At 35.3% G+C, this 27,847-nt stretch overlaps 2 protein-coding genes across 3 annotated transcripts in view; both read right to left on the reverse strand.

Moving 5' to 3' along the window:
- Positions 1–1,855: 1,855 nt before the first annotated feature.
- On the reverse strand, positions 1,856–19,016 carry LOC149410743 (uncharacterized). The gene is made up of 13 exons (XM_089648326.1): positions 18,801–19,016; positions 17,907–18,040; positions 16,931–17,282; positions 14,263–14,472; positions 11,644–11,728; positions 11,238–11,380; positions 9,771–9,849; positions 9,148–9,320; positions 7,017–7,148; positions 6,099–6,260; positions 5,270–5,436; positions 3,458–4,113; positions 1,856–2,257 (listed from the first exon to the last, which is right to left on the reverse strand). Exons 1-13 carry the CDS (start codon positions 19,014–19,016, stop codon positions 2,040–2,042), a joined length of 2,727 nt encoding a protein of 908 aa, XP_089504452.1. The 3' UTR covers positions 1,856–2,039.
- Positions 19,017–24,042: 5,026 nt separating this feature from the next.
- Snx6 (sorting nexin 6) overlaps positions 24,043–27,847 on the reverse strand; it is a 41,973-nt gene continuing 38,168 nt past the window's right edge. Inside the window, exon 12 of one of the 2 annotated variants that reach the window (XM_089648151.1) lies at positions 24,043–27,244. In XM_089648151.1, coding sequence (XP_089504277.1) covers positions 27,151–27,244 — 94 coding nt within the window. In that variant the 3' untranslated portion in view covers positions 24,043–27,150. The remainder of the gene's footprint in view (positions 27,245–27,847) is intronic. The other variant, XM_089648152.1, reaches the window with a different exon arrangement.

A 27,847-nucleotide genomic window follows, 5' to 3' on the forward strand; every position in this document is an offset into this window, starting at 1 on the left:
GAGAATTTCGAAAAAAAATTCCTACATTGTGCTTTTCGGAAAAAATTGACAATAATTGAGAATTTTTTCGCTGAGTTCGGTAGATTTTTATAAATTTCGGTGCATTTTCAAAATTTCGGTGGATTTTCGGAAAATTTCGGTTGATTTTCATAAATTTCGGTAGATTTTCTGCGAATATCGGTAGATTTTTGCCGAAATCGGTAGATCTACCAAAAATTTATGATATTTGATACATTCGTACTTAGTATTTGTTCATAAGTATCGCGCGTTTTTGTGAGTGTTCGGCGTCTTGCGAGTATTGCGCGTCCCGTATACGCAACCGCCCCCCCCCCCTATGGATTCGAAAAAATATTGTGGGGAACCAAGCACTGAGTGAGCAATACCCCACACAAATCAAATCCAATCTGAAATCTAGGGAAATTAGGGAAATAAAAATTTTGGGCATACCATTACTGGTAAGTAGGTACAAATACGATATACTAGGGACAAGGTATTTAGAATAAGTATTTATTCTCACTTGTACTAGTTGTTCCAAGTATGAAGACGAGCTAGTACGACTCTTTTTAAAGATAATCTAGCTATTTTTTAATACAATCGTGGTAATTAATTTTCATAGGCACCCCCCGCTCTAATAATGTACAAATAATGTTGCCCTGAAATTCTCCAGCAACACCTTACTTCGAAATTCGCTTTGAAAATTTGGAAAATCTCCTATGTGGAGTTAATATTTAAAAAACATATATTTAAAAATCGGTTCCTGGCAGGGGCCCCTCACTCCGAAGTTCTAGGCCGGAACCTCTCGGACCAAGTGGAAGACCGAGACAATGTGTTACTTCTATATCTGGCACTAAACATGTCACATTTATTATAAAAAACAACAGATTTGTAGTTTTGGTTCCAGTCCATTTTTTCTTTAATTTTGTTTGTTCACCCATGTCCCATTTAGATGAGGTGAGCCATACAGCATGGTAAAGGAAAAGGTAAGGTTTTTTTATTTTTATTATGTGAATACCGCTCAAGAGTCCCAACTGCTCCCAATCGCCTGGAGCCAGTTGATCGATTCAGCATTACTCATACAACAATAATACAAAGTGTTTGACGCTTAACATATTTTTCTATAAAATTCTTTAGCTACCCTACAAACTCATTCTGATATTGTATCCTACCCAAAACTATCTCACAGCAGATAAATAACCGATGTTTGTGGCCCATACTTCGAACGCAAATGTTAACTCTATTTAAATACCTCAATGCTTTCTATTAAGATAGATAGTTTGTATATGTTTAGATAGTTATGCTAGGCACAGTTAATTCCTTATATTCTAAATAAAAAATGCTATTTAAAATATAATATATATATGATTTATAATTAGGTATGTAGGTATTTAAGTACCCGCATACGCACTTACAGTTTTTTTGATCAAATAAACAAATCCACGAATATGGAATAAGAGTTGTCAGAAGTCATGACATCTGAAGTTTGGTTTACAGAGATAATTACGTAACTGGCCAGAGTCGCGACACTGGACGTAGTTGTGACTCTTGACAATATATAAGCTTATTTTTTTTTAAAGTTAGTGTAGTTTACATAAAAATAAATAAAATTAATATTTTTTTATTTGAGCGAAGATTATTGAGAAAAAAATACAATAAGAATCAAATAAACTTCAAACATTTTTCATCCCACACTATCCCTCCACATTTATTAACAAAATTCAGCATCTGAAATACAAGGGATGAATTAACAGCAAAGAATAATTATGTAACTCAATAGGTAGTCTTTATTAAGACATTAAAATTACATAAAATAATAAATTACAATTCATAATCATAATAATAAAATACGCCACACTTGAAACAATGACCCAGATTTTTTCAATATACCACAGAAGAGTACCAACTGCAAGAGCCAGTAAGGACTACAGCAGTTAGAAATACCCAAACTTAAGCCATGTAATTAAGAATGTTCCCGACATTCAAGACAATAACATGTCAAAAATTATTATTATTAATAATTTTGTGTAAATCCAAATATTTAATTATTTATTGTTTTTATCTGAATACAGTGCAAGGAGAGTTTCATCAATCTTGTCACCGATTCCCTGCTGCATTATGTGGAGACTCTCTTCAGGACTGCTGGAGGTGTCCTCCCCGTCAGACATTGGGGTGTCCTCATGCGTCAGGTCCTGGGGGATGTCCTCGAAGGGAGTCTTGGCCCGTCCAGCGCTGCGGGGGATTTGCGGTAGAGGGAAGGAAGCTGAAATTATATATATTAACCTCTAAGGGTGCGTATAAACAGGACTAATTTTCCGCGAGCTGAGACACAAATTACGGAAAAGGAACAAGTGGCGTTTTACGCCATTTGCGGTTGCTTTTTTCCTTTCCCATAATTCGCGTCCTGTAGATATTTTGTCCTGTAGCATAATATTATGTTACATGTAGCGTCTGTTTTAATATACCTATATCAAAGTGGCGCGCTTCATCTATTGTAATTGTCATACTTTACGATAAAGCCTATGTCTACAGTTAACTGAGGGCTTGCTGTAGAAACAATCTTTAAAATACAAAATAAATAGCAGTAATCATTCAATATGGTTCAGCAGCTAAATGAATGAGACCCCAATAATCAGTGAAAATATATGTTTAGACGGGACCTTATACAAGGTGGCGCAAAAGTTCTCACTTGATTACCTAAGGCAGTAATTTTGTAAATAAAAATAATTGGTTCTGTTCCTTACGCTGAGGAGTATAGCGATTCGTGGTTTGTCAACGTGTAACATGCTTCTGTTTACTTCACAGATATCAAAGATGTGATGACATAATACTCATTTGCAAAAATGAGAGCATTTTCCGATGGGGTGGTGACTTTTGCGCCACCTTGTATTGCGATGAGTTGATCATGAGCGAGCCACACAATTGAGCTAGATCGTTTTGATGGTCCGTATTCGTACCACTCCCAGTAAACTGCATCATGGCTCAATTGAACGGTTATCCTTTTTTATCAGGAGATATTTTAGAAAAATAGCGTCATTAAAATTATCGAAGTATTAATCGTTATTACATACTCAGAGACTTGAGCGGCGTCTGTCAGTCCAATATCTGGCCTTGGACGTATGTACCTACACTTACTAACTTCCTAGCATATTATTTAACTCGTGTTACGAGGCGGCGTACCGGTATCAATAGTGGTACGATCATTCATAAGCTGGGAGCTGGGAGCCGTAGGGGAGCTGTATCGGGCGAGTCGTATCGTGTGAGCACATTATTCTCATAGCTCAAATGCTCTTAGCTCACGGCTCCCATTCAAACGAGCCGTCATTGAATTGAGTCAACTCTTTAAGCTGTACAAAAATATAGAGCTGGTACCGTGGTTCCCACTCTTAATAATATGAGTCATAACTCTTTGCTACTACTTGTTCCGGGGAATTAATCCTAAATATATTATTATGCATCTCACCTATAACTCCTTGAAGATGAAACTCTGTTTCCTTCTTTCCTTCTGCCTTCTCTTCATTCGCAGCCTTTCTATTCTTAGCCAAAGACCAAACTGGTGGAGGGACATTATATGCATCCTTCCTCACAATAGGTTCCAACAATCCTCTCCGGCTAGCTCTGACGCTAGCCCCTACCAAGAACGGGTTATTAACATCTTTAATATAATTTGGATCATCCTTGTAACAATAATCCTCTTCGTTCTTAATCTGATTATCTATGGAAAACACGGAACCATTATTTGCCATATCACTATTTGATTTATTCATATCTATGGTTGAATTTGATCTGGGGTCAGTTGTGTCAACGCCTCCATTTTGTTTATGATCTGTCATTATTTTTGGAGGGATAAATCGATTTTCCAAGCTATCGGATCGGTTGTCATCTGTCAGAGGTTTTTGACCAGCGTTGTCTATGCTCTCGTTACTGTGTTGAGTGGAGACTGATAGTTTTTGGTTAGTGTTGTTTATGGTTAAAGAGTCAGGGATATTGCCACTAATGTAGCTGATCAGGGTGCTGTTGGAGTTAGGGGTGATAGGACTCTGCATAGGTGACATTGTGTGCAGGGGAGGAGCAGACGCCATGTAGTGGTTGACTCCATTCATCAATTCTTCTGTCCTTCTGAAAGATTAACAATAAAGAATATTACAATCGAAGAGATGACAATGAAACGGTTATGTTAAATTTAAATGCAGAATAAAGAGATTGAAAACATATACAGTGACCAAGAGTAAGGTAACCCAAGAATCTTAGAAAACGCTGTAGGTGGTTAACCGGCAGTTTACCCGGTGTGAATGAGGTGAAAAATTGTTACACCAGCTATGATGCGGGTAGGAGATACCCGAAACTCTGAAGCTGAATTTTTGATATTATAATTGTGTATTAAGTACTTTTTTATTTGGGATATTAATAAAAGTATCCATTCAACAAGATGGGTAAATAAAATACTATGTCTAAGATTGAAAAGCGTTTTTTTAATTGAAGTAACAAAGTGTCTTACATAACTATAGTATTTTCTAATTATAAAAATAGAAATCTAAAAATAATAAAAGAATATTATAAATAACTTTCACTATAAAAAATATAGCACCAACTACGAGGTTGGGTGTGGTGTACCCTAGCCACCTTTGCGTACATGTATCTCCCGCTGTCCGCGGCACGACACTAAACTAGACATTGCACCTCGCCCCTCACTCCCTTACCTCTAGCTACTGTGACGATGGGATTTGCATGGCTATAATAACATAATAATTTGCATTTAAAAACTTCTCGGGTATGATATACCCGACCTCACTCACGCCAGGTTAGTATCCTGTTTTGAATGTGTGGCGTTTACGTCACATTGCGCTCCCCCCACCTTAAATTGTCTGTATAAACACTAACCAGTAACCACTAGCAACCTCAGTCAATAAATGAACTAGTTCCTCAACAGACGTGTTGTCAATATTTCTTCCCATTGTGTATTGACCTAACACTAAAGTGGTAACCCCGACGCTATTAGGAACAATGGGGAGTAATATTGACGACACGTTCAGGAGCTAGTTCATTTATTAACTAAGTTTGCTAGTGGTTACGGTTAGTACTTGTACAGACATGTTTAGGTGTGGGGAGGAAGACGTGACGTAACCACCACATATGCCTAACTCATCCAGAATGTATAGATTGGTGATTATCTCTTGAAGATCTCGTACAATTCGATTAATTGAGTTTAAACTTGCATGATCATAAACTTAGATTAACTGCCGAGAAACTATATAATAGTATGCAAAATTCAGACCTGGTAAGGGGTATGATGACAGATTGCTGCGGGTTGTAGATGTGGTGGGAGAAGTGGTCAACAGTAGAGTTACCGGCCACCATGCCTACAACCTCCATCACACCGATCTGCGTGGTGCGCACATGGTAAGGGAAGTTCTTGTTCGCAAACGTGGGCAATGTCAGCAGCTGAAACAGACCACACAGTGCATGTCTTAATATTTTTTTTTATTTTACCTGTATTGTTTTTTTATTTATTCAACACTATTCCTGTATTGTTTTTATTATTGTTTATTTTTTATTTATTTTGATCATACTAAATCGTGTGAGTTTGGACTTTATATCAATCATTAAATCTGCATAAATATTCATTCTAGGCACGAGAGATTGCAGATTTTCCATATTGTTAGAAATATGCACAACATCATCAACGTAACATGCTTTCTGATTACTCATTTCCGCACCTAGGCCTACACCTTTCAGTTCTTGCATACCGCTATCCATGTATTGATTGAATAATCAAGGCGACATTACATAACCTTGCTTAGAACATTTTGTGATATCAAACCACCCCGAAAAATTATAGTTAACTCTTAGGACAGATTGTTTCACAAGTTAATATTCAAGTTCTGTGAAAGTCTTATTCAAGTTCTGTTACTATCCAAGTACTGTGAAACAACAGGCCCACGATGAAGCATAATAACAACATGAATAGAAATGTCACAGAACTTGAATTTTAACTTTGAAATCTGAAAAACTATTCAAATTTTGTAAAACAATCGGTCCTAACACAAGCAATCCTTCACTCGTACATACGCGATTGCCTGCAAAGCGATGTGATTATTGCTCACCAGGAAAGAGACATGCCCTGCAAAGGCGATAAACAGTAGCACGGCCGTAACAACACTCTCGCGCACCCACTTGTCGATGTAGTTGTTGGCCGCAAGAATGAACAGGGGTCCGGCGTGGAACCACAGCGAGCCCATCAGGCTGAAGGGATAGTAGAATACGCCCTGCAATCAATTAATTATATTCTTTAAACAATGAACCCCACTCTTCTCTTCACTCGCCTTTGGAAGATGTATTGGTAATTTGTTAATTCGTTGAAATCTCATGTGAGGTCACCCCAAGTGTCACTCCAACAGGAGTGACCGGGTTCATGGGGTGAGGTTTACCAAGGCCTTTGCAGCGAATGCGCTTGCCCAACAGCTACGAGGCGGATCGGATCAGAGAGGCTGGTTGAGAGAGACCCTTTGACTTCACAAGCTGGATGCACTCAACTCATCGCCTTGCACCGCAGTGGGAGGGATGGATTCATAGGTCCGTCACTCTTGAACACAGATTCCTACCCATCCCTCAAGGCTTTTTCCTTTCCAGAACTCCCTCTCCTTTCTTCAAAAGTTCACAGCGTCTTCGAAATCTTCTGTCTCATGGTTCCAAGCTATTCCTCGGCCTGTTTCCAATATTCTAGGCCACGCACACATATGCTCATGTGTGTGCGTGATTGCCACCGAAAGTTGACAGGATGCATTGTCATCGACAATAAGTCGATCGGATATCGAGAAGTGGGTTAATTTCCACTTCAAAGATCCCACTGATTAATTTACGAAAACAAAAGTGAAATGTAAATAGATATACTTAAAAAAAACATAATATCAAAATAACCGAATTAATGAGATACTAATAATAAAAAAATACTACAATACAAAATGACAAGTCCAAGTTGGCAAAGTCGGATGCGATGTCACGGTGATGTAGTGATTTCTTACCTTCTCAGGGTACTTTTTAATGGTGAAAATGATGGAGTAGATGAACATGAACCAGGCCACCACCCTCAGGACTATCAGTCCGTAGCCAGCCGGGCTCTCGTATAGGTAGAGAACTTCTCCAGGGTCGAACTCCTGCGAAAAAAATAATAAGTGAGGTTATATTGGATTGGGCTCAAAACATAGATGGATTAGAATGAGTAACACAATTTACTCAATTTGAATTTACTCTCTCATTTTCCAGAATCCTACTCTATTTAGTTGTTAGTAAGTGAGAGTTGCACTGTTTTGAAGTTTTTTCAACATTTGATATTACAAACTTCCTATCACAACTGTCTGGTGCCAGTGAGACTTTGACATCCCCAATTGGGGTATGTTGTGCGGCTTTAGGAAGTGGGGAGAGGAAGAAGATGTGGAAGAAGAAGGTGGGGAAGTACCTGGCTATTCGGGTCTGGTCACCAAACACGGCTAAAACCATTTCAACCAAAGTTTCGATTCCGAATGGTGATTGTTGACGCAACTATTAATCTTCTTTTAACATTGTCCTCACATTATCCCAACCTATTTTTACCTACAAGTACCTATCACTATCTGACTTTACCTACGTGTTTGTGTGACATTTTACAACAGTAAAACTGACTGTCAAAGCAGTTTATTGGTGGAGCCTGTTTTATGAACATTTATTTGTGATCAGTGCTGTTATTGATATCAACTCAGGGTAGAAGGCCTGTGCAGTGAACATATTCGGTTCCCTCAGTGTGTTTCGAAACCAACCATCAACTTCTTTGAAGAATATCAAAGGGGTAAGTCGTATTCCTTCCTTACTCCATGTTCACCATCTTCAACCATAGTTGTGTCAACTTCAAAGTTCACAGTTAATATTTTACAGTCCACTCTCGATTCGCCTATTGCGATCACAGTGGTCGATACTAAAAGTATCTGCCACTTTGTTATTTACATATCTATGTATATTTATGTATAAAGAAGAGTATTTGTGGGTTTATTTTTGTACAAATCTACAGTTTTTTTCACACTCGATCATAAAAACAAGAGGAAGTTAAGTTAAGTCAAGATAATTTTGAAAACTAACCCCACTACCTTTGTTACACCCCTCAACGCAGAATAAAGGCCGGGCAACACTGTGTGCTTCAGCTATCATAAATAAAGGTCAGATGAAGAAATGAGTCGTGGAGATTTAAAAAATGCTGAAAAAATTATCTGGAACAGTTTGCATATGATAGGAATGAACATTTTACGCTAAATATCCAAACAATAAATCATTGATATTTTGGTATTCAGCGGAAAATACTTTTTGTGAATGTGGAAATAGCAAAAATTTCCAGAGCTGGTTTTGCAACTCTACCACTCAAATATTTTCTTTTAAAAAATATTATTTGTAGGACTGGAATTGTGCTACAGATGGCTGAAAAGCGATTAAATTTTTGTTTGCCAAATTTTAACCTCTAAGACAATGAGTTTTTGGGAGAAGAAAGTTTTCAAAAGAGTGAGTTTTTTAACCTCAAAATTCGCATATTTTAAAATTGTATTCATAGTATGCATATAATAAAGAATATAATATAGTACGGATAAAATAATCGTATGTATTATATAAAAATTAAACTTTGTTAAAAAAATTCATCTGTGAAAACAAGTTTTTTCAAATACATCTATTTTCAAATGTCTTTTAAAACTAAAAAAAAAGGAAAATGAAAACATAATTTTTTTTTGGTTTGACTGAGGATTCAACCTTTCTACCAATGAACTGGAGTCAACAACTCTATGAACCGAGCCAAATCTTCATTGTTTATGTGCCCATTTGCAACATTTCCCCTTGTATTAACTTAGTGGAATATGTTATGTGTTGTAATTGGACATGGTACGTTAGTAAATAAATAAATGTGTACACGTGATTGCCACCAAAAGTTGATAGACTACATCTGCCGAGTTTCAGTTCGATCGGATGTTGGGAAGTGGGTTAATTTCCACTTTATACATTTACGAAAACAAAAGTAACATTCAAATAGATGCATTAAAAAAATAATCAAATTAATTAGATATTACATAATAATAAAAAAAATATGTTGAGCACCTAACAAGAATTGTTGAGTTGGGTATAAGTTAGCAAAGCACTCACCTGAGCCTGGTAAATGAAGAGCGCGATGTAGGTGATGAAATAGCAGCACATGAAGATGGTCAGCTTCACGGTGAATCCGACCTTGAGGCGTGCGCGGGTGATGGTGTACCCCTTGGCCATCAGCACCAGCAGCAGGAGATATGTCATCTCCGATAGGCCGCATAGCAGCTGACCTGCAAATTATGTCAAACTCAGCGGTAAAATTATTTGCTGGCCTGCAAGTTACAAAACTCATCAGAAAAATATTTGTTGGCCTTTAAGTTACATCAAACTCAGCAGACAAACTATTTGCTGGCCTGCAGGTTACATCAAACTCAGTGGACAAACTATTTATTTTACAGATTGGGATGAAGTGGCTTGGATATGTACTATGAATGCCAGAAAAGCGATGTCCTCGCAAAATTCTGGCGGATATTCCAGAGTGAAGACATTCAGTTGGCTGCCCAGAATAAGCTGGGGAAAACAACTGCAGAGATGATGTGAGGAGAGGCTAGAACTGCAATGGACAGAGTTCACTGAAGCAGCTCAGGAACTGGGGCATGGAGGCACCTTCTCCATGTGATTTTGATGTTTTTCATCCTAATCTTATATGAATTAGGATTATGAATTTAGTTTCAATTTACCGAGTGTTTTAGAACTATTTCCTCCAATTCCGTTGACTGCATACTTCACATATGATAGGCCTTGCATGAAGACACCAATCTGTAGAAAAATTATTATTTAATTAAATTATTTTTGAATCGTCTACCTAGCACCTAATCTAAATGTACATATGAACGAAGATGTTTTTAAAGGTATGATTCCGAAGTCAGTGGCAGACTGCAAACTACAGCGGCAAACTGCAGACCTAATACTAAATGTTATTATTATAATGTCTTGTATTAAGTTTGCAGTTTGGAGTTTGCCGCCGACCTTGGAACAGCACCTTTAGGGGCATTCCAAATTAAAATCAAATTCAAACATGTAGTGGTACGCCACTACTCGAGTCGGACATTATCAAGCACTACTTAGTACACAGTACCAAGCGATAAGGTACCTAGGCCGTCATAGAACATACTGGAAATTTTGGCTGTTGCTCAGCGTTATGGGTGGCAATGTTTGTAGCCATAGCAACTAGAATGTTCGGGAACGTTCTTAGATGCAACTTGAATCATATTGGTACCTTATATAAGAGACAGCGGGAAGGTACGCAGTCAGTCTACTATGCGCTGCATTTTAACGCTCTAATCAAAATAACTTACTCCTTTCGCGCCGCGATTAATTAAATAATCCTTGCTGTATTAAATCTATTATAAAATATTACATGGTTTACTTTCACTACCGAACACATCTTCAACATTCGCAACAAACATATTTGTTCATTTGTTAAGCATATTCTGTCAGTGTCTTCTAAGTATATCTTAGCAGATACTTTGTGATACGACGTTATGATCTTAATATATAAAAATTTAGCTTGCGTATGTTTGTGCTCGCAAAGTGCCAGAAGTATTTTGACAGTGGTTTGAATGGTAGTAGAAGTCGGGGAGGCCCGCGGAATACTTCAACCTATATGTAAAAATTAATTGTGAACTTTGAAGTTGACACAACTATGGTAGGAGATGGTGAATATGGAGTAAGGAAGGAATCCAACTTACCCCTTTGATGTTCTTCAAAGATGTTGATGGTTGGTTTCTCTCTAGGAGATATGATTTATTTTATGCACAAGCTTCCATAACATCCAGGTTGGATACGAAAGACACTGAGGGAACCGAATATATTCACTACACAGGCTTCTACCCTGAGTTGATATCAATAACAGCACTGATAATAAAGAGATGTTCATCAAACAGGCTTCATCAATAAACTGGTTTGACAGTTACATTTATTGTTGTAAAATGTCCCACAAACGTGGGTATAGTCGGATAATGACAAGTACTTGTAGGTAGAATAGGATGGGAAAAATTGCAAGGACAATGTTAAAGGAAGATAGTTGCGTCAACACATACGAACATAGACTTTTATGTATTATAGATTTAGAAAATCTTTTTTGAATTTTGTAAATCTATCAAAACGTAATCATATAAATTAAACAATTTGTTGTGTATATGTACCTGCTGTAGCCCAACAGAGAAAAGGAAAAGCTTGTAGGTGGTGTGAAGCAGCTGTCGTGACTTCAGCTCCACAGAGCACACCACCAGGGCGATACTGACAAGCAGGTAAGCAAACGAGAACGCTATCAGGATAGGCAGGACATCTGTGGATAAAAATTTTAACATTTTATTTAGTTCAGCATTTGAACAGTCCTTTATACTTTGCAACGCCGAGCTCCCACGACCTCTGTCGTGTGCCAATTTTATTAACTACAAACATTACAAATGTGCCTATCGGCAACGGCGGCATTCAGTGGGTTCAAATTTTTCGTGGCTGATAGGTACTTTCGGCACACAAAGAGTTAAAATGATTTTAATGTAGAAAACAACTAAAATTCTTCCAAGTTGATATTAGTCAGGTACTTACAGAACTCATCAGCAGAGAAGTGTTCGTGCCAGTACTCTCCCGGGGGGCCGTTGGTCATCAGGAACCTGTACTTCACGTCCAAACCCTGGAAACAATAATACACATCATACTCTCAGTTCAGTGATATATTGACCTATTCAAATGCCTTTAATTACTGTGATGTAAAATCGGACAGACAATATCCGTGACATTATCTAGGTTGCAAATAAATTCGTGTAGAACTTTCCAATCATTCATAAAGCTGGCAGCCCTTAGAAATATGGGAATTAATTGAAGATTACTGGTAGAATACAGTCACCGCCATCTTTATCAATACAGGCCGTGCTGTAGAAAATGAATTGACAGTTAAAGAGAACCGTTTTCGGACTTTTGCACTAGGTTAGTATAGTATATATTATAGTAGTATAGTTAGTATAGGTTCGTAGCAGGGATTAGTGTCAAACCTTGCTAAACCTAGTGCAAAAGTCCGAAAACAGATATTTTTACCTTTCAGTACATTTTATACATCAAGGCCTGTAGAGTATGGTATCATAGCATGGGGAGGAGCAAACGCTGCCGCCATTGATCCAATCTCCAAAGCTCAGAAACTTATTATAAAGATTATCCTCAAACATATATCTATTATTTATGGAAATTCTAAAATTACAATTGTAAATGTTCTCCAAAATGCCCTGGAAAGAATCTCAGACTTCTGATGTCCCGAAAGAAACCATTCATCTGTTCTGAATGCAATTACTAATGTTATCCAAATTGACCCTGGTAATAAATTACATCTTTGCGATTCTTTCAAGGATAAAGAAACCATCCTGTCACTTTGAATGCAATCAACAATGTTCTCAAAATTTGTTATGACAGCATCGCCATTCCATTGTAAGAATATTATGTACTAAACACAATTTGGCTGTCCTAAACGGGAATCCTTCCCATTTGGACAGATAAAGGTTCATTTTGTTTTGTATTGTTTGTAATTTATATATATATATATAAATATAAAATAAATAAAAAGAAAAACTACCGATCACAAGCAGCTCAGATGAAATCTTTAGGAAAATCTGTGTTATGGACATTAGGCAACTTTATGCCAAAAACATACTAGCATACCTCTTCAAACACAAAACTACTTTTGACAATGTCCAAACTGCTCGTGATACTAGAACCAAAGGACATACATAATCTCTTACTTATCTCTTTTGCTAAAACAACTTTTAGCCAAAGAAATTTTAGATATTTTGCAACAAGACTATACAATGCTCTTCCACTAGCCATTAGACTGAACACAATTTTTTCTAAGACAGATCTAATATCAAAAAATTTATAAAAACCCCTTTATAAGTACGTACTCCAAGTAGATGCTGATTGACCTCTGTCATTTAATGTAATGAAATATTGTTATTTATGTTATCTTACTGCTTATATTAACTTCCATTTATTATTTCATTAACTATTTTATCTTAACTTTTCCATATACATTTATAATATTGATATCCCTGTAGGATAACCTACACTTCATATTATGTCTTCACGGTTTAAAATGTATACAACTTTATATTTTAGTTATAGTTATGCATGTATCAAATAATATGTAAATACTCATTTATGTATCCAATACGTCGGTCTCGAGACAGGTATATCCTAGTGAGACAGATATCGAAAAACACCTGTAAAACATCTTTATATTGATAAAAAAAAAAAAAATTATTAAATATGGCGGTCGTACAGTCCATGATAGCTTTTTGTTTGACAAACTCCAACAGATTGGAGGGCTTTGACGCAGAGAATGGACGGTTTCTTCGAGAGGGTTTCCTCTTGGGGGTACGAAGTAGGAACCTAATACTTAGAGCAACTTTCTGAAAAATATTACCTAAAACAAAAGAAGAAGAGACAGTAGAACAAATCACAGGACAGTCTCTCTAAGTAACAAGAATTACTTCTCTCTTCGTCAATTTTAAGTCACAAATGTCCAATACACGCTGGCAGACAAAAACAATTCAACAAAAAACAATCTCATGTTGAAGAATGTGATATAATTGGGAAATCAAGCTGAGTATGAAGGTACGTACATAATATTACATATTTATTTTATAATATTAACTAGTGCAGATCCGTGAAAATCACGGAATAGTCTCAATTCTCGAAAAATCAATTCCAATTTTTAAAAATGTCAATAAAATAAGTATTTGTTATAAATATTACATTTTATAGGTAGGTACTTTATCGCTTGTCTGAATTCTTCAAACAATTTAAAAAATGATTCTTACTCAAAGCAAATTTGAGTTCATTGAACAAGATTTCACACAGGAAAAACTAACACACATCACAGACAACCGAAATTAGTATGTTCGATTGTAACGAATGTGAGACTTTTTGTCTTTGTATGAGAGAGACAGCATGAAAGAGGGACAACGATGTAAAGGCGGGTCTCCTGCGACGCGTTTCCATAAACAATATTTGGTTAAATGTTTATGGAAACGAGTTGCAGGAGACCCGCCTTAAGAATGTGCAAGGTTGTCCTGTGTCTCTTCACCATCACCTGCCATCCGAGATAATACATTGTGTTAATTACAGTTTATTGACTATTATTCCGCCATCCCAACATTACAGTAATTTGAAAAATCTTACTTTGTTTTCTCCACAATTACTTATAGCTATGAACCACCATCTTTCTCTGACAGAGCGAAATCGCCTCGCATTATGACAAGTGACTATGAGCCGACCCGAGTTGCTGGGCGAAAATGACCCCTTGGGCCTGGGAGGGGAAGGGTCGAATTTCCTCGTTTTGGTTCTGTCGTAAAGCTGTTCTAGGGCACTCCTTTTTATTATGTCTCCCTCCTAAATCAAACAAAAATTTATAGGTTAAGTATTATTTTAGTTATTTTTACATTTTGTTAGGTACTTTAATTTTAAATTGATTCAAAACTGACATAAAAGATATTGATGAAAATAATAAGATATCTATCTATACAGGGTGTATCGGCACTAACCCGACAAACTTTATCCAGCTATTCCTTAGCACATTTGGAGTAAAAAATGTTATGGGCACTTTGCTGTCCGGTAGCATTTTTTTTTCAATTAAAAACAAAAAATTAAAAATTTCCACACTACATCACTGTCATTGGCATTGCTTTTCGTGTTCAACAGCTGTTATAAGCAAGTATGTCGAAAAGCGTCTTCGCTCTTTCGCACACACTAAATAAATAATAATAGTTAAAAATGAGACGAATGGTGCCGTGCCATTTCGTTGTGATTGTAAAAGTGCGCCAATATAGGTACACACGTACATTATTCAACGGAATTCGAATAAAATATTGCCAGATGGGTTTTCAAACTTTGACAAAGGATAAAACAGTGGTGACATGTGGTGAAAATATGAATAATAAATTTTTTATTAAAAAAAAACGTTACCGGACAGCAAAGTGCACATAAGATTTTTTACTCCAAATGTGCTAAGGAATAGCTGGTTAAAGTTTGTCGGGTACGTGCCGATACACCCTGTATAGTATAAATGAAAATGTAAATGTTCGTTTGTTCAAAATCTTAAATCTCCAAAAGTTCTTCACCTTGCTTTGAAACTTTCACACAATGTTGCATTCGAATGCGCCTGTGTTTTTATATACCTATATTATATAGATGTCATCTGTGACAGGTTTAAAAATGTTTAAAAACATGCTTTTTAAAAAAAACGGCACCATGTTGGACGTAAAAGCAAAACGTGCTATTGTTTCTTTATCTGCACAGACAGACTACGGGGTACAGCTAGTTATTTAAATATATCTACATGGAAAGCAATATTTTGTAAAACTAAATTTAGTAAAAATAATACAGGTATAGTACATTTGGACCCCATTACAGAACAGTACTCTTAGTATCCAGTGCGATAGGTGAGGGACTTGGAAATGGCTTTAGCCGTGTTTAATGACTAGAGGGGCGATTCCGGTTGTACTTAGAAAGAATTGACCTTAACCCTAAAATAAATAACTTTTTAGCTGTCACCTGAGAGAATTATTGTAGTATGTATGGTGCTAGAACTTGCTGTATTTGTATTGTGTATATGCAAACAATAATGTAACCCAACCAAACGCCTTGTCATTGATAGTTATTATGGTATGTATTGTGCTAAAACTTGCTGTATTTGTATTGTGTATATGCTAATAAAAATGTAACCTAAAATAATGTATTGCTGTATAGGAACCTATATTAAACATTTATAAGTAATCCATAGACAAAATGCGAGAAATAATTAACTAAAAAATCTGCCTCAACACAGGTTCGCCTAGTGAGGCAGGTTATGCACAACTTAAAATATAGTATATTATTCCATATACAGGGTGTATCGGCACGTACCCGACAAACTTTAACCAGCTATTCCTTAGCATATTAGGAGTAAAAAATCTTATGTGCACTTTGCTGTCCGGTAACGTTTTTTTTTAATAAAAAATTTACTATTCATATTTTCACCACATGTCACCACTGTTTTATCCTTTGTCAAAGTTTGAAAACCCATCTGGCAATATTTTATTCGAATTCCGTTGAATAATGCACGTGTGTACCTATATTGGCGCACTTTTACAATCACAACGAAATGGCACGGCACCATTCGTCTCATTTTTAACTATTATTATTTAGTGTGTGCGAAAGAGCGAAGACGCTTTTCGACATACTTGCTTATAACAGCTGTTGAACATGAAAAGCAATGCCAATGACAGTGATGTAGTGTGGAAATTTTTTATTTTTTTGTTTTTAATTGAAAAAAAAGTGCTACCGGACAGCAAAGTGCCCATAACATTTTTTACTCCAAATGTGCTAAGGAATAGCTGGTTAAAGTTTGTCGGGTTAGTGCCGATACACCCTTTATAGATATAAAACTCTTATATACATATTTACTCTTTCTTATATTAGAAACTGCTCTATTATTGTAACATTAGTTTTTCAACAATGTCACTGTTACTAGCTAACATATAGGTATTTTATTTACTAATGATATATTATATAGTCTGTAATTTTTTTTGATTAAATAAATAAATTTAAATTGGAATGCATGAAAAAGTCATTAATGTTTAGGTGAAGAACAATTCATTATGCTTAAGTAGAACCGGAATTGTTCACAAGATCTGATCTTTCCCATCTCCTTCCTTTCTCCACTCCATCCAGCATCACAACATTTCCCAATTGGGGATGCCATAGTCCCACTGGCTACGGACAGTTGAGAGGCTTGTGCGGCATTCACATGTTGCGAGAATTGTATTTAAAAAAGCTTATTTAAATAAATAAATATATGTATACATATAACCTGTATATCCGGCCCAAACATGAATTCTACATCTTCCAAATTCGCAGCGAGATTCGTATCATTGATATTTCCTTCCTTCTCGTGCGTATTCGCCGGTCCTTCCGTAAACCCCTCGATAATCTCCACATCGCTGTATGTGTCATTACCAACCGGCATATCTTCAGATATCAGCTCCAGACCGGGCGAAGTAACGCTGTCGGTCGACGAGGAGTCGAAGAAACTTTCCTCAGTTGATTTTAGGAACTGGTCGAAGTATCGCGGGTCTTGTGTCGTTGCGTTTGGGTCGATCGGGATCTTTGGTCTTTGAGTTGTGGTTTTGTTTTTGGTTTTTTGAGTCGGTTTCGGCGCAGGGCTGAAATAATTTAAAAAAAGGCACTCATTGAATAATTTTGAAAAACAGTTTTTATTTTAATTTCGCAATAGATTACAATAAAATCAATAGATTACAAATTTCAACTTTACCACTTGGTTTCATCAAAGTGTCAACAATATTCTTAATTAAAAATCTATTTTCTTATTAAAAAGAACAACAAATATATTATCTTATTTTTTAACGAGCCAATAATCGATATTTCAAAGCTTCATAGATCATGATGGAAATTTTGTTGTGAGCCGAAAATAGTAGCATTAATCAAGACATTTCAGACAGTATGAACTGCAAATTTCATGATGTCAAAGCACACCTTCAACGCAATTTTGTTGAGACAAACAAACAAATCTTCTGTTTCATAAAACTATAGTCTAAATTCTTGCTCTAGAATGAAACCAATGTCTTGATAGATGATTGGCACTCTTTTTCTTTCCATCAGAGGGTACATCATCGAGACAATCGTAGAATAGAATTAGCAAATAAGATTTGTAGAAAAGAATAGAATATTCATTTATTATAAAACATTTATATTTCTATACTTTTAATAATAACAACAAAAAAGTAGTTGTGCAAAGCTGCCACTACGAATAAGATTAAATATTTTACCTGACATTATTGACATCCTGGTCTATGTTCTTCAGGACACAGCCGGAGAATTCATTTTCAGGATACCAGTGCGAAAGTGGGATCATTTGGTTCTGCCCCGCCGTGTTCAGGATCCTCTCACGCTCGGCACAGCTCTGGAAATATTAGAATAATGCTGCAATATGTACATAAAGTGGGGTAATGTTTCGTTGACCTAAGGTAGGTGAGTCGATGATGTACAAACGACCTCTCTCTGGGACTACTATATGACTATACTGGCTTTCATCACTAAGAGATTAGGTTAAGTTAGTTTAGGCTTGGTAAGATTAGATTTAAGCTTAGCTTAGCTTCCTACTTTAAGCAACGTTTTGGACAGCGTTGTGGTGTCCATCATCAGGGCAGATGTATAGATTGTGGTGAAATGTATGTAGAAGTGATACCTAGTGCAAGCTTTAATCCTATTAACGTGGTTTTCTGCGTTTAGTCTTGGTGTAGCTGTCTAATACCGGATACCAAGAATTAATAAGCTCAGCCACGTCGTCTCTAATTTGTGAATTTCAATTGCCTCCGTAATTAGACGCGCTCGATGCATTTTGAGCTGTCCCAGTACTTTAGGCACAAATCCAAAGTAATGGCCGGTTTCAAGTAAGTGCTCCGAAAATGACGATTTGTCTGAATGGCTGAGTTTGCACGCTAGAAAACGTTCTGAAATCCTTTTGGAGATATTTCGTTCAGTCTGGCCTTCATACATATCAAACAGCTGAGTTTATAAACTCTGTCTCAAGAGGAAAATTGGTTTTTGCAAGCCATAATACTTTTGGCCGTGAAAATCTTAAATCATAGGTTAAGTTTGTTTAGGTAATGTTGGGTTATAAGTAGCTAGTTTTAGGATGATAATTTAAATGTATGTCTTACCAACTGGCTGTGATAGACGCTGGGCCACTGACTCTCCTCGTCGTAATACAGCAGCAGGTTGGGCAGTCCGATCTCTCGGTTAAATTCTATCTGGTATTCAAACTGTCCATCGTAAGAGAGGAAGCAGAATCTCGCTAAGAACGCCCAATTCTGAAATAAGTTAGGACGTCTTATGATAGTATAGTTTGATTCAATATTAGATATCATCACAGACATCATAATAAATAGAACTGCCTTAAAGATAAATTTGCCTGGAGACAACCACGTGACAACCTATTTTGGCACCAGCATGATTTGCAGATTTATTGAATAAATTACGACATCATTAGAATTTTGACTCCCGGCTTGTACACATCGAAACATTATGAGGAATAACTCGGCAATTACGGTTTCCTGTACATTCAAACTGTGTAAAGTGTAAATATATAAAAGGTAAAGTCAATAAACACAAATTCGTGTATACGAAAATGGCTGCACTTTTGTCACCACCCAGTGAGCCTTCCGGCTGGAATTTGCAATTTCATCCTGAGGGGCTACCCGAAGGAAAATGTTTTTAAACATCGGCCTCACACCTTGGATCAAGGATCGAATTCCGGAGGAAAATGCCGCTATACCGCCATAAGACCAAAAATTTCAGCAATCGCCTTCATCAATGTATCGCTGCTGGGGGCAACGATCTTCAGGACTTGATATATAAAATGATGAACTGAATAAAATAAAATAAACCCCATTTCTATAGATTGCGCCATTTTTTAAAAATATTCCTTCAAAACTGCACTGTCTGTTTTGCCGCACCGTTGTAAAAGTTCCAATTAAACAATTTTTTTTTTACAAAAACGTTTGTTAGTTCTTTCTTTGGCCGACTGCAAAGTTAAGATAATATTTGACGACGGATAATGAGGCATGTTGAATTCTTTTCGACAACAAACGCTGAATCTCAAAAAAAATTATATAAGCTAAAAATGGTACACTTTCACCCGTTATTATGAAAAATCCCTTTTACATAGTGCCTGCTTACTGTCAAACTTTGTCCAGCCCTAATATTGACCTTATTAGGAGCATAAGGCACTGACATAAATATAAATTGCAATAATATTGATGGTACTTACCTTAGTGGTTTTCAAGTGTCCCTCCACCCATTTAGGTGTTGCCGTAGGCAGTTGAAATAACAATAACAGTATTGCCATAACAACACCAATCACGTTGTAACTTATCACGGCCATTTTGTAATATGTATTACTTCACTTTTTCAAAATATTAAAAATTAATGTATTTGTCCACATTTTATGCGTGAAGAAAATCACTTTTAATGCTACATCTATAAAATTAAAGAAAGAAACACAGGTTTTAAATTTTGCTATATGTATTAAGTAAAGGTATATATTTATAGGTCCATTATAACCTTTCCCTCTTTCCCATAAATGACACTTGTATCAGAAAGAGAGGTTACAATGGAGCTCTCGGCACACAACCATAGGCAAAAAAGAACAGACACCAACTATATTTGCAAAGCAATATTCTTATTGTAGTATTTTTTACTGAATGTATAAAATTGAGTGATCACTTTTAATTTTTAAAAACTTTTAACCATCGGGAATCACCAACAGTCAAAGTTAATGCATAACAACATTATGTACCGGCATGTTTTTTATTGAGAAATTTGCTATGCAAAAACCGCAAAAATGTGTGATTGAACAGAACTTGGGTATCACAATAAAATTATAATCAATTTACGCAATGTGGATGAAAAGTGAATGGGTTATTTTGTATAATTATATTGTCAATTGTGGTTAATTTTCCGGATATGACAAACTCGGTGACGATTATTTATGGTAAAATTATAACAGTACATTGATATCAAAACTATTTAACCCATAGGAGCAGACAACAAACTTCAATAGATAATAAGGTATTTTTGTTAACACCAACATGTAGACAGTATCATACATGATAAAGCATTTTTTTTTTATTTTCGTCTATATCTAACCCAGTAGATTTAATATCCAAAGGCGAAGTTAATGTATAAGAATGATACTGCAATTGCAGCGCTTCGTACCGTGCATGGATATGATTCTTCAACACTGCAAATGCAGGGGTCTAATGCGTAGAATTGTTTGTTATGAACAGTTTGATAATGCCTTCCAAAGCTGTCATGGGAGATATTAAATAAGCCATAATAAGGTGACCAACCTCTATGTTGGTCAACTCATCAAATGGATAGAAAACGTAAAATTGCACTAGTCATAAAAATAAGAAAACCCTGTATCTCGGTCACTTTGTGACGCGCGACAAATGATACAAGATAACCCAATTGATAATATAGGGAAAGATTCATTGAAGTCATAGTATAGGAAGAAGCCGCACTTCGTGACTTTGAAACCTTTACTGGTACAAATGGTATCATATCCACCAAATTGTAAACAAAGGCATGAAAACACTAGGCTTCGTATTAAGAACAACTAAAAACTTTAACTCCATACAAGCCATTAAACTGTTATACATATCTCTAGTTAGAAGCATAATTGAATACAACTCAGTAGTTTGGTCTCCCTCTTACAAAATTCACATTGAGCGAATACAAAAAAAATTTCTATGTTTTATAAATTTTAAATTAAATATCCCACTAGAAGACTTACAATATCATTTCTTATTAAATACTCTAAAAATACACACATTGGAAGACAGGCGTAAAATAAACGACTTAACTTTTTTATTCAAGATTCTAAATTCTAAATTCGACTGTTGCGAACTTCTGCAACTCATAAACATAAGAATACCTACAATAACAACACGACAAAATACACTATTCCACTGCAACACACATAAGCGCAATTACATCACTCTCCAATACAACGTTTTCACACTATGGGAAACCAATACTTAGATGATGTCGATTTATTTAATATTAACTTTGCGAATTTTGTGGATTACGTAAAAGACTTATTTCAACACTATTTCTAAATGGAAGTTATATTTTTGTAAACCAGTCAAATCGCTGTATTTTTTAATTTATGTTCATGTTATTTTTAATTTTGTTTCTTACATATATTATTTTTTAATGTAATTTTATTTTTATTATATCTTTCTCATGTTTCAAAACTGTCTGTCATTAAAATTGTACCACCTACATGTAAAAGCCCTCTGGGCGTTAAATAAATACAATGCAGTTCCGCTGAGTTGTACAGGGTTGCAGCTTAGAGGGTGAAGATTGTAGCCATATTAAATAAACACCTTGTCGTTAACTCAATTATTATTAAGTTGCCAGGGTTCTCTCTCCCTCGGAAGACGTGACCTCACTAAACGCATCCGGAGCAGTTACAGTCGCTGCGCGTATTGACACACAAATGGGGCCTTGAAGACTCGGAACATCTGTGCTGAACCATGTTACTCCTGACTCCCGATTCCGTCGATTGACTGAACTGTCAAAATCCCACTTTTACTCCCACCAACTTTCCTCCACAATACAAAGAAGAGAAGTCTAATATTTTTGTTTTATTGTGTCCAAAGATATTAGAAGAACGAGATATGCTATGTTGGCCGCCGGACCGTAGCCGGAGTACTACCTAATTAGGGTACTTTGAACGGTATCGGGACGTGTACGCACAGAAATCTGTTCTATGTATTAGTGCGGATACCTTAGCGCAAGCGAAGATGTGCAGTAGTATTGGTGAACAAAACCGGCGACACTCGGCAAAACAATTCCACTCAGTACGAACTGCGCGTAGCACATCTCGTTCTTCTAATATCTTTGATTGTGTCATTAAGCACAGAAATCATTAGATTTATTTTATTTTTATAATAACGGTATGTTTTAAAAAACTAGAGCCGGAAAAAATCATTAATTCCTATCAATATTTATAAATCTGGTTCATGAAAACTTGTCTTTGATTGATTGTCAGCCTATTTTTAAAACTTATTATTTCACATGATTTTGGTTTTAATATTATTATAATTATATATTTTATTGCATTATTTGAGCAAAGCATTCATCAGACATGATTTATTTTTATAAATATTGTATATTTTAATGTAGAATTGATATTAAAACCTTTGAAATTGATCACTGAACCCAGTGGCTTTGAGCAAACTGTAACAGAGGGATGTTTTTATGTTATTTAGGGGTTGATGTATTCATGGTAACCATGACGACGTAGAATCAAAACAAATAATCTATTATGTGTAGACATCTTTCAGTAATGACATTGAAATCACTTAACATAACCATACATGGTATAGCGTTATGGACTACTTGTAAAGGTATGCAGAGAAGAGAACATTGCAATCCGGAATTTTTTTAATGTTTTTAAAAGGGTAAATGGTTTAGCTTTTCTTTAGTGACCAAATCTGAAGAGTTCGATACTTCCTAGCATTTCTCTTCTGCTTCCCTCCCCTTTGTTCAAAGAATATTTGAATAATTTCACAAAAAGTAAGGAAAAATTGAGCTTACTTTTAAGATACTATCAATACCGCCCTGGTGTAAGTTCACCATTCAGAATTGAAACTTTGCTTGAAGTGGCTTTAGCCGTGTTTGGTGACCATATTTGAATATCCAGGTACTCCCCCACCTTCCCCTTCCCATCTCCTTCCCTTCACCACTACCTCCAGAAGGTTGGAAGACATTGGGACTCTTGTGAGTCAACATAAAAAAAACTTTCATGTCCACCATTTGGGTTGCAATAGAAACTTTGTTCTGACCATCGGGGCTCTTGTATAGCATAGCATATAATAAAACAACTCTGTGAAATGAATATATAAATTTATTTTCACCTACATACATAGATGACCAATATAAAATTTTTAAAATTATTATACAAAAAAAAAACTTAATTATGAGACCAAATTCAGAAATTTTGAAAATATATTTTTATTTTACGTCGCCATTTTTTATTTTTTCCAATCTAAATATTTTCAAAATGTCTGAACTTCGGACAACTTTCTATAAAAATTTAATTCTATGAAATAATAAACACCGATACTCCATTTTCAAATGCAAAATAACCATAGAATCTACATTTAAAAATAATATACAAGACCATATATTTTTTAACTCTATGAAAAAAAATGTCATAGACAAAAATTTACGACAAACAAAAATCTTTATGCGTTATTTTGCATTTAAAGAGTTTTTCTAATATTAATTTAACTATAAGTAATAAAATAGGAAAAAAAACTGTCAAACTGACATAATATTTGACTATTATATAAATATATTTTAAACTATATTCAGTCACGAAATAGGAAATAATATATTTTTCAATGACTTATTGAGAATAAAAGCGGTGCAAGTCAATTTATAATTTTTGTAACTTTTTGGTTTCAAATAATTTAGATTTTAAATCCACTTGTACCGCTTTATTAGTACGTACTTAAATTTTCTAAAATATACATTTTTTCTTTCACAAGATAAAAAAATTATAATTTTGATCTAGTACTTATTATTTTTATTTTAAAAATACAAAAAGAAATAGTACTTAAATGTCTTTATTTTTATAATAAATTTGATGTTTGAAAATAATATTTTGTTCTTCGATAATAATTTCTGACAAGGAAGAAAAAAAAAACAGTCTTAAAAAAATTAAAATTAATTGTTCATGTTAGGATTTTATAATATACCAACTAGAACAAAAAAAATAAGTACCTATCTAACTTAAAAAAATATTAAAGATCTCTTTATTAAACATACATAAGTATGTATGTTTATGATATTTCTTAAAAGTACAATTAAAAAATACATTTAAAAAAAAAAAACTAAATATTGATAGTGAAAAACATTAATTTGTTAGGCCTAGGTGTTCGAACTCCCGTCACATTTTACGTAATCACCAATCGACATTCGTTGAAAAGGGTTCACGCAACTAGACCTAAATGTATTTAAAAAGAATTATGCATTTATTCCTTAAAAACTGAAATCATAATTTCACCATTTTGAAACTTCAGAATAAAATAAAAATTAATTTTACATAATTATATAATACAGTAAAGTATATTTCATGTGTTATGAAGTGGAATGTTGCAACCAAATTTCTAGAAAATAATCATTTCTGAATTTGGGCATTTTCATCAAAGTTTGTACATACATTGATTTTTTTTATGTCCTACAATTTTGATTGGATTTTTCATAGTTATGTAAAGGGTTTTCCAATAAGAGGTGTTATTTTGATATTCAATCGTAAAAGATCAATGGTTTCGTTGCTTGTGTGGCACGTAGCGCCGTCTTGTTGAAAGTAAACATTGTCCAGATCAATACCATCCAATTCCGGCCATAAAAAATCATTAATCATCTCTTGATAGCGATCCATTCACCGTAACTGTTGCTCCAGCCTCATTTTCGAAAAAGTAAGTTCCAATGACTCCGCCGGACCATAAACCGCACCAAACAGTAACACGTTGAGGATAGAGAGGCTTTTAAACAATAACTCTTGGGTTTACGAGCCCCAGATGCGACAATTTTACTTGTTGACGAAGCCACCGAGGTGGAAATGGGCCTCATCACTCAAGATGATTTGCATTTGATTTACTCAAGTGAATTTTAATAATTTCAATGCGTTGGTTGAAGCGTGTATCGTTCCATTTTTATTAATGGCATAGTTTCTACTTGTAAAATGTCAAAAAATGACAGCTTCAAAAGTGACATCTACTGAAATAGCGGGCTATTCAAAATAACACCTCTTATTGGAAAACCCTGTATTATTTAGATTAAAAGGTAGTAATATGTGTGGTGATTAATTTTTGGGGTATTAATGCCGTGTTGCACTACCTCCTTATTTAGCCAACGTGTCGGACAGCATTACAATGTCCATCATCAGGGCAGACGATGTAATGCTGTCCGAAACTTTTGATAAAGGAGGTTGCTCAACACGGCATAATACCCGAAAATGCACTATAATACTTTTGGCCGAGAAAATCTGAAATCATACAAAAGGTGGTGTGTTTTTACTATGTCCCATTTCGTAGTTAATTTTAGGTGTGAAAGATTAATTTGATGGTTTCTAAAATAGCTTAAATTTTGTTTTGATGGAAAATATGTACACAATTTTTAGGTTAATTTCGACCAACGTTGAAAAAAATCCGTTATTTCCATTTCGTGATTATGTATATTTATAAATTTTTTAAGGCCCTTTTTACGGGCTTTTACACAGGAATAATTAATAAAATTATAAACAATTGTATTACTATGGTACAGTATTTTTCCAAATTATTTTTTTTATACATAAATGATAATAATAATTGGATTATCTTTATAGCGCCGTTTTCGTGAGGAAATTACCCCAAGGGTACTTGAAGATGAAAGTGAAAATTTTCACTTAAGAAACCATATTATAAATCTCCAGTATTATTCTGGTCAATGAGAAGCACATACTATGGTAGTTAGTCCCAGAGTGAAAAAAAATCCCGACTTCTAGTAATCTGGTATTGGTGGAAATTTAAAAGTAACGTAATGGAAAGCATAAAAAAAGATGACATGTACAAACTTTGGCAAAAATGCCCATATACATTCATTGGTTGTCGGCGGCCACTTTGGTTACCATGGAAACAATTCGGACATTTTGGAAAGACAGTAAAAAAAAAAATGGCCTCTTTGGTTGCCATGCAGAGAAGGTGGTTAAATTCAGTCATTTTGGTTCATGGACCTAATAGGTCCATGTTTTGGTTACCGTGGAAACAAGATCACTACAGTCAGCCATTTCTTTACAATTGGATTAAGATTTTTAAAAGTAGCCATTTTTGTAACCATGGAAACTAGACTCTGCACATTTTCATTACCATGGAAACAGGATCATTAAAGTTAGCGATTTTGGTTACCATAGAAATGAGATGGTTAAAGTCAGCCATTTTGGTAACCATGGAGATAAGATGGTTACTGTTGGCTTTTTTGGTTATCACGGAAACGAGATAGTTAAAGTTTGCCATTTCGGTAGCCATGGAAACCTAACAGTTAAAGTCAGCCATTTTGGTTCTCAAGGAAAGAAGATCACTAAAGTTGCAATTTTGGTAACCATGGAAATAAGACAGTTGATGTTGGCCATTTTGGTTACCATGGAAACAAGAGAGTTTTAGTTTCCCATTTTGTAAATTGACCACCACAGAACCGATATATTGTTATTAACCTTTGTCTTTGAAATAAGATAATTCAAAATCGGACTTTTTAGCTACAATGTACAGTAACATTTCGCTTAACGTGTAAACATTTTATTTACCACGGAAATAAAACCACTAAACAAGAGTGGCGTTAATACGTACGATAGAGTCCTGCCGCCGAGAGCTCCGTTGCAATCTCTCCCTCTGCCACTGTTGACGAGAGAGAGGGAGAGATCACGATGGGGCTATCGGCGGTACGCCTTTGCTGGTACTACTGACATTCCTGGAGCGCTATGAGAGATCTACGGAAGAGTTCTTGCTGGGCGCGAGCATGTTTTATCTCAAGTTCTGCCATCTCCACAAGGCTAGAAGGAAATACAAATTATTATTCAAAAAATAAATTATAGGTTCCCTCACAGACATAGGAATTAATAGACGAGAAGATAATGGCGAGGAGTAAAATCAACTGTTGAAGAACGAAGGGAGTGAAGCTGACTGTGATTCGTCAATAAATCAATCTGACAGTAAATAAGCATCTCGCATTATAATATCACCATTTACTTCTTAAAAGTAAAATCTGCTTTTGAATGAATAGACATTTTTACATGGGAGCGCAAATTACTCGCCACGTTATGAACAAATTTGCGAAGTCCAAATTCGGCAAAAAAATTCGGTTCTATTTTCAGAGTCGAATATTTCGTTTAAGTATTTAGTTAAGACACTTTTATAAATGTTCATAATTTACTTCCCAGCAACCAACCAGCTTTGTGTTTCGCGTCCAGACGTTTCTCGATGTGATAGTATATTATGTTTCTACAACTGATCCATATTATACGATGTGAATATGCTTAAAATAATGCTTATATATGGAATGTAATACGACAATTGGGTTTATTCTCTTTTTCACATCTATTTTTACAAGTTTTCATAGCACAAGTCAACATTTTGCCGTGTTATTTCGTAAAATG

The sequence above is a fragment of the Hesperophylax consimilis genome, chromosome 27 (genome assembly GCF_061612785.1).
Source record: "Hesperophylax consimilis isolate HC1 chromosome 27, BYU_Hcon_1.0, whole genome shotgun sequence".
NCBI classification, from domain to species: domain Eukaryota; kingdom Metazoa; phylum Arthropoda; class Insecta; order Trichoptera; family Limnephilidae; genus Hesperophylax; species Hesperophylax consimilis.

Excerpts from the sequence above, each read along its gene's own strand:
- LOC149410743 (XM_089648326.1), bottom strand. The coding sequence starts at position 19,016 with ATGTCTGTGATGATATCTAATATTGAATCAAACTATACTATCATAAGA. Across the intron at positions 18,041-18,800 it reads GCGTCTATCACAGCCAGTTG|AGCTGTGCCGAGCGTGAGAG; the intron begins GTAAGACATACA and ends TAATATTTCCAG. Across the intron at positions 2,258-3,457 it reads TCATCTTCAAGGAGTTATAG|CTTCCTTCCCTCTACCGCAA; the intron begins GTGAGATGCATA and ends ATATAATTTCAG.